This window comes from Magnolia sinica, chromosome 15 (assembly GCF_029962835.1).
Source record: "Magnolia sinica isolate HGM2019 chromosome 15, MsV1, whole genome shotgun sequence".
Lineage (NCBI taxonomy): Eukaryota > Viridiplantae > Streptophyta > Magnoliopsida > Magnoliales > Magnoliaceae > Magnolia > Magnolia sinica.
In genome coordinates this window covers 70,576,857-70,591,190 of record NC_080587.1, presented here as the reverse complement: position 1 = coordinate 70,591,190, position 14,334 = coordinate 70,576,857, and the positions used below count along the sequence as shown (strand labels likewise).

General features: G+C 41.7%; 1 protein-coding gene across 1 annotated transcript; it reads left to right on the top strand.

The window, feature by feature from the left end:
- The first annotated feature begins 324 nt into the window (after positions 1–324).
- On the top strand, positions 325–1,067 carry LOC131226982 (E3 ubiquitin-protein ligase RMA1-like). Its single transcript, XM_058222671.1, has one exon. It carries the CDS (start codon positions 432–434, stop codon positions 1,065–1,067), a length of 636 nt encoding a protein of 211 aa, XP_058078654.1. The 5' UTR covers positions 325–431.
- Positions 1,068–14,334: the final 13,267 nt, after the last annotated feature.

The following is a 14,334-nucleotide window of genomic DNA, read 5'->3' as shown; positions in this document are numbered from 1 at the left end:
TCGCAAAAGTCATGGATCAAACTGGTTTTTGTGTTTTCCTTTCATCCATAACTTTGTCAATACGTTGGATGGAAAATAAAAATTACGGTGGGCCTTAAAAAAAAATTAATGGTGAGCATTCAACCACCACTGTTTTCTGTGGTGTGGTCCACTTGAGACTTGGATCTACTCCATATTTAAAAAAATTCCCTAAAATGATCTTCCAAAACGTATGAACGCCATGGATATACAAAACAATCATCATGGGTCCCACGGTGAGAGAAACGCCGATTAAGGCGGGTAAACACCCAATCCGGCCGCCTTGTAAGAATGGAAACTTCCATACGAGTTAGAAACTATAAAACCACATCCCTCCCATTGAATCGCAATTGCATTGCTCTTCTCACCCGACTGCAACATCTTTCGAATCATCTTTAAGATCCAATAAAGATATGAGCTGTTCCGACTGCAACATATGTTTGGAAACAGCAAGCGATCCTATCCGCACATCATGTGGCCACCTGTACTGCTGGCCTTGTCTCAACCAATGGATACAATCCACCATAGTCCAGTCGAAGGAAAGACACACATGCCCGGTGTGTAGAAGAGATCTGACGGAGATGGATCTTACACAGATCTACAGCCGCAGTGGGAACAGCAAGCGAGCCTATGAGGAGTTAGGGTTAGCGGTGCAACCGAGATCAGATGAGTCTTTTGAGGTGGAGATGGGTGAGAATCCCAGGTGGGGCCCGGCAGGGCGACTCCATGAAGACACCCAAGAAGAGAATATAGAATCAGATGATATCCCTGTCACCTCGGAAGTCATACAAGCGATGAGTGTGGTGCTTGAATATGTTGCGGGACGAGTCGAAAACAGGCGGGGTGGGGCTAACATGCAAGGGGAATGTGAAGATTCAGTTCTAATAAATATCATGAACGTGCAAGGAGAAGATAGAGATTTTATAATCAATCTCAAAGATTTCATACGATGGATGAGGCGTGGGGAAGATAGAGATTCAGCGCAAATCAATCTAGTGGACCTACTCCGATGGACGAGTGAAGTACTTGAAAATTCTGTTGTTCGGTGAGCCATGCCTCTTTGAAAAGAGAAGAAGCTTTACTTCTTTTTTTTTTTTTTTAATTTAAATTTGAACTTATTAGATGTTTTTTTTAAAAAAAATTTATTTTGGCATGAATATGGTTATGTTTCGATGGACTATTGGATTGAATAGCAGTTTATGGAATTCCAAAGCAGACGTGGAAACTTCAGAAAATCCGTATCCTGATGGGCTTTTAAAAAAAAAGAAAGTTCGATCATACCAATTTTATTATTATTTTTTAATAATAAAATGAGAATTTTATTGAACCGAGATATCAACAAACATTTGAGGCAAGGCCCCAGGAAAAGATTGGGACCCTAGCTCTTGATGCAGAGTGGGTCGCAGAAAAGTGATCCGGAATATCAAAACCTTAAAATATGTATATCTCTCGAATCGAAATGAGTTAGTTAACCTATCATATATGATTTTGGGTAAAAAAAGTTACTTTATCCACCATATATGATTTTGGGTATGATAAGTTACTTTATCCATCCTCGTAGTCTTAGGAGTCTTGTTTGGCTTAGAAAATTGAGGGGAATAACCCAAGATGTACACCTCATTCAGGAGGGCTCCACAAAAAAAGTCAGGCCCAATTTGTATGGGCTTAGCAGGTCCCACAAAAAATGGCCCCAATTTGTATGGGCTTGGCAGGTCCCTGTTGCAATGTATGGCCATTGAGGCCATTGATTGGCTTCTCCTGTAACGGTTCTCTCCCCTAATGGCTGAAATGCCTCACCTATGCTAGTGTTGGCTTTACAAAGCCTTAGAACCGTGCACACCACAATTGTTGGCTTTACAAATCCTTAAGCCTTAGAACCGTGCACACCACAAAGATAATAAAAAAACTTTTGTATTAAATTATTTTGCTATTTTCTTTTCACTTTGCTTGCATTGAACGTTCAGTACCCCAACTGTTTATATAGTAACTTGCTACCCTATGAAATACCTAATGTGCCCTGATTAACAACATTTATTCTACGAGTTTCAAACGTTTGGAAATCCACCCGCCACAACATGTGCAAAATGTGGAAATTCCAATAACCACAACATGTGGCGTTTCAAAGGCCATGAAAGCTTTTAGAGGTTGCTGGAGCATCTGAACCGTCCATTTGGTTTGGACGTTCCAACACTCCCCTTCAAACCAAAACCGGTTTTATTCCAAGCATTGACCGTAGTCGTCTGAATGTATCAGTCGATAATGCCTTGGTGAATATGTCCGCGACCTGTTCAGTGGTTTGGCAGTACTCCAATTTCACCACTTTCTGCTTCACTTGATCTCTGAGAAAATGACATCGAGTATCGATATGCTTGCTCCTTTCAGGCTACATTGGATTTTTTGAGAGCTCGATTGCTGACTTGTTATCCACATATATAACTGTGGATCCTTCCTGCGGATGCTTTAGCTCTTTTAGCATGTTTCTCAACCAAATCGCCTCACAGACCGTGGATGATACTGCCACGTACTCTGCTTCACATGTGGACAAAGCAATATCACTTTGCTTCTTTGAGTTTCATGTGAAAGCAGTCGATCCAAAATAGAATACATAGCCAGTGGTGCTCTTTCTTTCATCTTGGTCACCTCCCCAATCACTGTCTGAGTATCCATACAGTATTGTTTTATCTTCGTATGGATAGAAAAGACCTGATTCCATTGTTCCTTTGACGTACCTGAGGATTCTTTTTGCGGCTAGCCAATGTGATTCTTTTAGTGCTTCTATGTACTGACTTAGAAGCCCAACACTATAAACAATATCTGGCCTTGTGATTGTGAGGTACCTTAGACTTCCAATTAGACTCTTAAACATAGTCGAGTCAACGCTTCTTCCTTCTCCGTCCTTTGTCGGTTTTAAGCCCGTTGCTACAAGCATGTTTACAGCATTGCAATCGGCCATCTTGAACTTTTCAAGTAATTCCTTGGCATACTTCTTCTGAAATATATAGATGTCACCATATTTTTGCTTCACTTCAATGCTCAGAAAAAAGGACATCAGACCTTCGTCGGTCATTTTAAACTCCTTAAACATAGCCTTCTTGAATTCATCAAACATCGGTCGGCTATTTCCTGTAAACAGTAAATCATTAATATACAGGCATGCTATAAGTATATGGCCATGAGCATTCTTCTTGATGTAAACTGCATGCTCATATGGACATTGGGCGAAGCCGTTCTCTTGAAGATAGTTGTCGATACGTGCATTCTAAGCACGAGGAGCCTGTTTCAACCCATAAAGGGCTTTCTTTAGTCGATACACCTTGTGTTCCTCCCATTGAACAACAAAACCTTCAGGCTGGTCAACATATACCTCTTCTTCCAGAATTCCATTCAGGAATGAAGATTTCACATCCAGTTGGTAGATCATCCAACTGTGATGGGCTGAAAGGGAGATAATCATCTTCACAATGTCAAGGCGAGCAACAGGAGTGAAGACTTCTTCATAGTCCACCCCGTACTTTTGTTTATAGCCCTTTGCTACAATCCTTACCTTGTAGTGATCAATCTCACCATCAGCATTTTCTTTGATCTTGTACACCCATTTGACGTTAATAGCTCTTTGGCCTTGAAGAAGTAAAGTCAGATCTCATGTATGGTTTTTCTCAATGGCCTGGATCTCCTCTTCCATAGCCGTCCTCCAACATTCTTCTTCTACAGCCTCCTCAAATGTAAGAGGCTCGTGGTCCGCATATAAGCAAAACAAATTTACTTCCTCAGTTTCGGCATAGATATCGTTAATGCTCCTCATTTTGATAGGAGCCAAGGGTGAAGGAGAACTGGATGATGACGTGCTGATTGAATTTTGATTTGATGGAATACTTCTAGGAGAGATGGAACGTATTGCTGGACTTCTGTGTGCAGACGGTTCGGTGGAAGAGGGTGTTGCAGGTGTTTGCTCCTGGATCTCATGCTTCTCTTCTTCATGTTCTTCAACCTCGACTTAATTTTCTTTGGCCGAATCTTCCTCGTTCCATTTCTAGGCTTCTTCCTTGCAAAATACTACATCTCTACTCACCACCACTTTATTGGTTAGTGGGTTGTAGAGCTTGTACGCCTTCGATACTTAACTGTAGCTGATGAAGATGCATTTCTCACCACGATCATTAAGCTTTTTCCTTCTCACTTCTAGAACTTAAGCATAGGCGACACACCCAAAGATCCTTAGGTGCACCACGCTTGGCTTGTATCCACTCCATGTTTCCTGCGGTGTCTTGAATTTGACACTCTTGGTCAGACACCTATTAAACAGATAGGCAGTACATGCAACTGTCTCTGCCCAGAAATTATTCGGTAGACTTTTCTCCTTCAGCATGGCCCTTGTCATGTCGAGAATGGTACGACTTTTCCGTTCTGCAATTCCATTCTGCTGTAACGTGTAAGCTGCAATGTGTTGTTGCTTGATTCCTTGATCCCTACATTACTCTCGAAAGGCATTTAAGGTGTACTCTCCACCTTTGTCAGATCTAAGGATTTTGATTTTAAGACTACTTTCTTTTTCAACAAGGGCTTTAAAATTTTAAAAATTAGTAAAAGCAACAGACTTCTCTTTGATTACATACACCCACAATTTTCTATTGAAATCATCAATGAAGGTAATAAAGTATTTATTACCTCCAAGAGAGATTGGCTCCAATGGTCCACGGATGTCAATGTGAACCAACTGCAACGGTTCTCTTTCTCTTTGGGATACTCCACTCGGAAAGGAGTTCCTTTATTGTTTCCCAAGTGTGCACACCTCACACACTTGTTCTGGAGCTTTAATGGTAGGCAAGCCATGTACCATGCTTGATGACAACAGAAGTTTCAAACCACTGAAATTTAGATAACCAAAGCGAAGATGTCATGTCCAAGAATCATTCTTTGCTTTTCCATAAAAACACTCTTCGAGCATTGTGTTTATATGGAGAGGAAACATACGATTCTTCACCATCTGGACTTTCATAATCAAATGTCCATGCATATCTCTTATGGAAAAAGAAGAATTCTCCATGTGTATAACATACCCTTTTTCGAGGAGTTGTCTGAGACTCAGTATATTACTTTTCATGTTGGGCACGTAGTACACATTAGAGATGTAGTTTGGAACACCATTCTTCTAAACGATTTTGATTTTGCTTTTACCTTTTACCGGTGTCTTTGACGAGTCACTGAACGTCACATCACTATGAACTCCTTATGTGAGTCCTTCAAATAGGCTTCAGCATAGTTGGATTGTTTATCGTGATCCATTGGCTTACTCCAACAATCCGAGACATAATGGCCAAATTTGTTGCAATTCCGGCACTAAATATTTCTCATATTTCCGCGACCACGTACGGATCGGCCTCTACCATTCCCTCTTCCACGGAAAATGGTAAATTTCTGTTGATTTTGTGGATGGTTTAGATGATATCCACGTGCCCTTCCTCTTGCATTAGTGTTGGTGCCGCGACCTCTATGATTTTTATGACCACTATTTTGGTCATTTAGAGTCAACTTAGATTCTAAGGCATGTTCCAATATCGATGTGTTATTTTTTTGCATTTGTTGCTCATGCATTTGCAACGATCCCATCAACTCTTCGACGGATAAGTTTTCCAAGTCCTTCGATTCTTCAAGGGCCACAACCACATGCTCGAATTTAGTTGTGAGAGATCGAAGTATTTCTTCTACTACCCGAATATCTTCAAAATTTTCGCCATTGCTTTTTAAATTGTTAAATATAACAAGCAATTTTGAAAAGTAGTCTGAAATGGACTCACCTTCCTTCATATGTGCAGCTTCGAACTCGGATCTAAGGGTTTGGAGTCAAACTCTCCTGACACAATCAACACCCTTGAATATGGTGCTGAGACTCTCCCATGCTTGCTTGCATGTCGTAGCTTCGGCGATTCGTTCAAAGGTGGAGTCATCCAACCCTTGATATATAAAAAATAAAGCCTTCTTGTCCTTTTTTCTTTGATCTTTGAGAGCCGTCTTTTGTTTGGTAGAATAGGAGGCTTCTTGCTCCGTTGTGAGTTCTACATACCCATCACTCACGATATCCCATAGATTCTGAGATCCGAACAAAGCCTTCATCTGGATGCACTAGTTTTCATAGTTATCCTTAGATAACTTTGGAATTTGCGGTTGGATTGAGGACGCCATCACTTCTTCACACCACGGATCAACAACGCTTTTTTTCTTGACATAACAGTGGCAGCACCTTGATCACACGATCTGGACCTTCAAACTATACATGGTCTCGTAGGATCGTCTCAGAGTGATACCAGTTTGTTGGCTTTACAAAGCCTTAGAACCGTGCACGCCCCAATTGTTGGCTTTACAAAGCCTTAAAACCGTACACACCACAGAGATAATAAAATAATAAAAAACTTTTATATTAAATTATTTTGCTATTTTCTTTTCACTTTGCTTGCATTGAACGTACAGCACCCCGACTGTTTATACAGTAACTTGCTACCCTGTGAAATACCTAATATGCCCTCAGTAACTACATTTATTCCACGAGTTTCAAACGTTTGGAAATCCACCCGCCACAACGCGTGCAAAATGTAGAAATTCCAATAACCACAACATGTGGCATTTCAAATGCCATGAAAGCTTCCAGAGGTTGCTAGAGCATCTGAACCGTCCATTTGGTTTGGACGTTCCAACAGCTAGTAACGGATGTACACAGCTCTCTCTCTCTCCCTTGATGGTTTCTTTGTCAGAAATCCCAAAACAGTAACGATCCAAATCTCTATAAAAGGGACAGCTATGGGTGAGAAATCCTCCTGACCTACCTGACATACTCAAACTTCAGGCCCCATCAAAACAGGCAGCAGGTGCTGGAGGTGGGCCAAGCCAGGGGCCTCAGCCAATGAAGGCCCACCACCAATCGAGGCAGGGCTGTGAGGCCTGGAACGCTGCCCAGGACGTGTTTTAACGCGCTGGGAGAGTTGGGCCACACGGTTAGGCTGCTTTGGGCACTGAATCGTGAACAGTTGGATTCGATAGGATAGATGCCTTGCTCCAAACCGCATGGGGTTGGGTCGGATTGCGTCTTAAATGATTATCTGAGCCTGGACCGTTCATGTTCTTAATAATATAACTTATAGAAACTATATGATCATATAACCATGATGATCCACACCTTTGACTTTTGGATTTGAATATGAGCCATTAAAAATTTACTTCTAAAGCTTCCACCCGGAACAAGCGATGTGGGAGCGGCCTTGACCGTAAGCTCACCTCGGTGTATGCATTCTATCTCCACGCTGTCCATTTATTTTTTATGGCTTGTTTTGGGGCATGGTCTAAAAAACGAGGCAATACAACTTTCAGGTGGACCACACCCCCATGAAATAGTGATTATTGACTTATTAATAACCTTTTGTGGGCCACAAAAGTTTTGAATCAAGCTGATATTTAACATTTTCTTTCATCCAGGTCCATGCGACCTTTTCAACAGGTTGGATGGTCCATAATCGTTAAGGTGGACAATAGGAAGTTTTTATGGTGAGTATTCAATGATCACTGTTTCTTGTAGTGTTGTTCACTTGTAATTTATATCTACATGAAATAGTGATTATTGACTTATTAATAACCTTTTGTGGGCCACAAACGTTTTGAATCAAGCTGATATTTAACATTTCCTTTCATCCAGGTCCATGCGACCTTTTTAAAAGGTTGGATGGTCCATAATCATTAAGGTGGACAATAGGAAGTTTTTATGGTGAGTGTTCAATGATCACTGTTTCTTGTAGTGTGGTCCACTTATAATTTATATCTACTTCATTTTTGGAAGCATACCTTAAAATAATATAATATGTCAAAAAATATGAACGGCATGGACATAAAATGCATACGTCATGTGAGCCACACCACCATGGTGGTGGTGTATCTTTCATCAAACCCATTCATCAGCTCTGAATTACAGAGATGAAGGCAATCTACAAAAATTAGGCTGACCCAAAACTGAGGTTATAGGTTTTAGGTGCAATTTTACATTGTTACCATTCGTGTGAACAATCTGAATCATTTTACAACTTCATCTTTTGTATGGACGATAAACATAACATTTGTAACGTGATGGACGGAGTGGATATCACACATGCAACATGGTGGGCCCTAAAAAACTCGGGTATTTTACTATCAACTTAAAACACGTGTTGGAGACGATTACGATCCCTCTAATAAAGCATAACATCCCTCCAAAACTCTCTCCCTGTCTCTCTCTCACTAAACTACAACAAGATTTGAAATCTGACCGTTCCTTTTCACAAACATGGTGGAAGAACTCCAGAGCTGTTTAAATTGCAAAATATGCTTCGAAACCCCGAGAGATCCTGTCCTCACATCTTGTGACCATCTCTACTGTTGGCCTTGTCTCTACCGTTGGATAGACTATAAAAACCGATTCGCATGCCCGGTGTGTAAAGAAGAGCTGATAGAGATGGATGTTATATGCCAATCTACGGCTGCGATGGGAGCAGTGAGCCACGGACTGAGTTAGGGTTTACGGTGCCGCCAAGGCCTCACGCCTACAGGATCAAGAGATCGCATGAGAGGATCGTACGTAGGCCCATGTCTTCTGCGGAGGAGATGGTTCGGATGATCTTGGATGAGGTTGAAATGATGCCGGGTAGGTCGCAATCCTCTCAGGCAAGTGGGCTGAGATGGGTGGCGCAGCTCCATGGAAACATGCAGGTGCAGGATAGAGATTCAGTCCCAAGCACTATCACCGCTGATGGGAAGGAGATTGTGCGGTTGGTTGCTACTGCTGTAGTTGTGTTTGTTCCTTTCTTTTTCATTTTGGCCATTTTAATAAATCAACATCATATCATGTAATTCATCTTATTTGGGTTGGACCAGACAAGACCCAACCTTGTAAGCTTTGGCTTAAAATATTGGTTGGACCCACAGTCAATTAGTCCAAGCCCAAAACATACGGATGTGAATATTCATAATTCAACCTTTAATCACGTACGTGGGCCACACATGCATTTAGAAAAATACATTCAGAAAAATGAGAACTGGCAGTGACTGGGCTAAAGATGACATGAGCCACTGGACCATGTTCATAAGTCCGAGCCCCCGTAAAGAACAACCTGTCCACATAAGGACTGGTCTCATCAGTATGGGCTTATGATCTAAATACTCAGCCTACTAATGTTCTGGGCCTACCTGTCAAATCTCTAAATAGAAACAAAAGCTTGCATCCCCATGTCCAGCCCAATTAATCATTGGATCTAAAACCCAAGACCTGATCCGGCTCATGCCAAGCTAGCCAGCCCAGCCTATTTTGCCCTTTGATTGAAGTTTTCTAATCCCACACGTTTGTAAATTAAGGTCCTCTATAAATCACCACATGAGGTATTACTTTTTTTTCTTTCCTTTCTTTGTACCCTTAATCCAATGAGCTCTGGTTTGGATGGAAAAGATAGAACTGGTGTATGATATTTGCAATAGGAAACTGCTGACTAATGGCCTAGATGTCTTATCAGTTTATTATAACATCTTACATAGGAAAAACCTTCCTATTTTTTCCTCATTCAACTGCAACCTGCTTGATAAGTGGACCACTATAATTTTGGGGTCACATATCTCACACCTTATAGATGACCAAGAGCTCTCCCACGCCTGCCTGATCGGATTAGGTGTTACCTAGGCTTAGTGGGGGTTAACCTTACTGTATATGATCTGCTTTGATCATTTGTTATATATCCATTTTACAGCACATTTTATGAAAGGTTATAAAAAATTATCTAAATTTCAAGTGGACCACACCACAAGAATTATCGATGATTGAACGCTCACCATTAAAAACTTTTGTGGCCTATCAAAAGCTTTTAATGGTCATTCACTACCTTTTCCATTGGTGTGGTCCACGAGGTTTGGATATGTTTAAGTTTTGGGGATAACGGTACTTAAATGAGCTCAAAAAATGGATCGGAGCTTGGATAATAAACAAAATTCATCAAGGTGGCCCTGCGGTAAGGGGTAATACCCACTAAATTGTTATTCTATAAGAACTAATCCTCTCCTTGAGGGCCTATCATGGTGGGATGCGGAATGGGTATTACCTCTACCGGACCTAGGTAAAGTTGGATAGTCACACGGAAAGTAATCAAGGGGCAAGCACTGACCGATTATCTCTCAACACACTTGCTACCTGCCTACTGACGTAGGGGAGGACGTGAGGTCGAGCACTGTCTTCCTCAAGAGGGTAATTATTCCGAATCCATGGAACTTCTCTGGACTCCTCACAGAGACTTCTCGAATCCACGGGGAAAAAAAGCAGAAAATAAAAATAAATTCTAATAAATTCGAAATTGATTCATGAATGAATAAAAACGAGTTCACAACCCTTTAAATAGGGGTACCAAGCAATAAGAAAGAAATTAGAAGCAAACTACAACTAAAACTCCTAAAATCCACGACTTACTATAAATAGTAAACTTACTATTTATAAACGGTCGTGATGTCTACTAGTGTGCAAGGTTTTCTGCCAAAAATAGTAAGTGTCCTATTTGGCTTCACCAAACCGTTCTCCTAATTATTCTAAGCACTTTTCATGTTGGACACAACTCCTAAAGCCCAACGGATGAAGAGTTATAATCAAACTAAAACTTACTATTTATAGTAAAAACGAAATTAAAATAGGGAAACGACCGTCGATCCAGGGGTTTTTCGCAAATCCGGCTTGGCTAAAGTAGCTCGTTCTACCCGAAAATCATATATATTACGTCAGATAACTCATTCCTGATTGCGAGATACGCCTGATCTAAGGTCCGACGGTCCGAATCACTTCTATCATTGACCAGGCCTTTTCTGATCCATCTTGGCCATGAAACTGTCCGCGACCCACTCTACATTAGTCCCCTCCACTTCAAAAGAACTTGTCCTCGAGTTCTCATCCTGCGCTGGTTCATAATACTCGGTCAGGTCCGCGACGTTGAAAGTTCGTGAGATCATCATGTCATCTGGAAGATCAACAACATAAGTATTGTCATTGATCTTTCGGATGATTGGTACCGGTCTAATCTTTTTATTCTTCAACTTGTTGTAGGTTTCGGTCGAAAATCGTTCTTGGCGCAGATGGACCATTACTTAGCCGCCCACCTCGAACATTTTTTGTTGCTGATGCTTGTCCGCTTGCTCCTTGTACTTTTCGTTCGAGGCATATAACTTGGTTTGTACCTCCGCATAAATTCTCATGATCTTGTCAGCCATATGTTCTGCTATAATGCTCATGCCTGGGAGCTTGGGCAGAGGGACCAAGTCTAGTGTGTGGCGAGGTACTTGTTCGTAAATAACCTGGAACAGGGATTTCTCTGTCGAGCAGTTCACCATGTTGTTGAATGCAAACTCCGCTTGAGACAAAATCAAATCCCACTGTTTCGATTTTTCTCCTGAAATACATCAAAGGAGGTTTCTCAACGTGCGATTCACAACCTCAATTTGACCATCAATCTGTGGGGTGGTAGGCGCTGCTGAACTGAAATCATGTATCAAATCGAATCCAGAAAGTTCACCAAAAGTGGCTTATGAACTTCGTGTCATGGTCAGAAGTAATATCTTGGAAACCCCATGTAGCCGCACAATTTCTTTGAAGAATAAATTCGTCACGTGTGTTGCATCGAGAGTTTTCTTGTAAGAAATAAAGTGTGCCATCTTGGAGAAACGATCTACTACCACGAACACCGAATTCATGTCACGTTATGTTCGTGGGAGACCAAGTATGAAGTCTATAGATAAATCCTCCCAAGGGCCATCAAGCACGGGTAAAGGGGTATAGAGGCCCGTATTATGAGATTGCCCCTTGGAGGTCTGATAAATATAACAACGTTGGACTACCTTTCCCACATCTCGTACCAATTACAGCCAGTAATACCGTTCTTCTACAAGAGCTCGCATTTTGTCTCACCCAAGGTGTCCCCTAAGGCCACCTCTATGTATCTCTTGGATTATCTGTTCCCTTAGCGAACTGTTGGAGATGCACAATCGATTTCCCTTAAAAAGGAACCCGTCTTGCATATGCAAGTCACCGGACTGACCTTCTTGGTATCTAACTCATGCGTTCTTGAAGTCGTCGTCATCGGCGTATATGTTTTTGAGGCGCTCGAACCCGACAATTTCATTGCTCATAGTGACTAATAAAGTCGCACGGCGACTCAGCGCATCGGCTACCTTGTTCTGTTGTCTTGATTTATGTTTTAGCACGAATGTGAATTCCTGTAAAAACGAGATCCATCTAGCATGCACACGGTTAATGTTAGCTTGACTATTAATGAATTTGAGAGCTTGATGGTCCGTGTAAGGTATGAATTCCCTTTGAATCAAATAATGTTGCCAGTGTCGCAGTGCCTGGACGACCGCATATAACTCAATCTCATATGTAGACCACTTCTTGTGTGCATTACTAAGTTTCTCACTGCAGAAGGCTACCGGCCTACCTTCCTGAGACAAAACTCCCCCAATTCCGACATATGAGGCATCACATTCGACTTCAAACAGCTTGTCGAAGTTAAGAAGTATAAGAACCGAGGTCGTAGATAATTTGTGCTTGATTTCGGCAAAGCCCCTGTCGGCTTCGTCAATCCACTGAAACTGTCCTTTCTTCATGCAATCTATGATTGTTGACACAATAGTACTGAAATTTTTTACGAACTGACGATAGAATGTCGCCAGTTCATGAAAACTTCACACTTCGTGAATATTTGTGGGAACCGGTCATTCTCTGATTGCCTCCATATGGGTGGTTTTGTCTTGACTGTATATCAAAATATCATCGAAATAAACCACAACGAACCGCCCAATGAAAAGTTTCAAAACTTGGTTCATCAATCTCATAAATGTGCTAGGCACATTCGAAAGACCGAAGGGCATGACTATCCATTCGTACAACCCTTCCTTGGTCTTAAAGGTCGTTTTCCACTCATCAACCGGCTATATTCGAATCTGATGGTAGCCGCTCCTTAGGTCCAATTTAGAGAATATTTTTGCACCCTCTAGCATGTCCAACATATCGTCCAACCGTGGTATAGGAAACCTGTATTTTATGGTGATTTTGTTAATGGCTCGGCTGTCGACACACATGCGCCAACTCCCATCTTTCTTTTGAGTTAATAAAGCTGGTACAACACATGGACTTATGCTTTCTCAAATAAGACCCTTATGGATCAATTCCTCTATTTGTCCCTACAAAATCTCGTACTCATTCGGACTCATTCGATAAAGATAAACTAGACTTACCAGTATATTTTCGCTTACTCTGATATTATATGATTCATGATCTTATTAGTATTTATATATAATATATTGATAAGAGTTATATATATAATATATGTAAGACCCGCATCCTAACCCATACCGTTTTGTAGGCTTTCGAGGTCTTACCGGTCGAATTTCGACGACCCGCGATCTGTTATCATTGTTTGCGTGTAACCCTGAGTCGTATCGCGTATTCTAGAGTCAGATCGATCCGAGACTTGTACCCTTGCGACCGCGTCATCACCGCGGTTTCGATGCTGTGTATTACGCACTTAGGCGATACCCGGGCCAGAAGATGAGGGCCTGCGTTCAGTTTGAGAAAAACGCCGCGCGTTGCGAATTCGAAGAGAATCTCTACGATATGTCCCATTAATCACATCAATCATAAGTCAAGTACATCCCATCACAAGCCATCACTCATCCTTACCTCTCCTTACCCAAAGTCAAGGCAACCCATGCTTAGCCTTTCCTTTCTTACCAACAAGTCAAAAGAGCCCATACCTCCCATCCCATCTCCCTTACATCTCCTGTCTCTTTCTTATTTTCTCATTTCAAGCAAATCCCATGGGAGAGCCCACGTCCAAGCTCCATGGGAGAGAGCTAGTGTGGCCCACCTTCCTACCACCCGATCCTACCATCCTAAGCCCATCTCAACCGTTGAAGTCCATCCATTGGAGCTCTAGCATGCTTTGGCGGAAGAAGGAGGAGAAGATCATAGGCGGGTGTTCTATACTAGATCTTGACCTTTAATGTTTGGTAGAAGTGAGACCCATTTCATGTATGTGATGTGATCATATGAGGGGCCCATAATGGCGGGGTCCCTCCACCATCCGACCTCTCTCTTTATCTCTCTCTCTTTCTCTCTATTTTTTTTTATGGCCCACCTGGATGATGTAGCTGTTGAGTCACATGTATGTGGACCCCACCTAGATGGGCATATGGAATCCAACATCCAGTAGTGGATCGTCCAGCAGCTTGAGGCTGCTGGACTACGTGAATGGAAAACATAAATATCAGCTCGATCCC

What these genes read in the sequence shown, in the direction of transcription:
- LOC131226982 (XM_058222671.1), top strand. Translation starts at nt 432, where the DNA reads ATGAGCTGTTCCGACTGCAACATATGTTTGGAAACAGCAAGCGATCCT.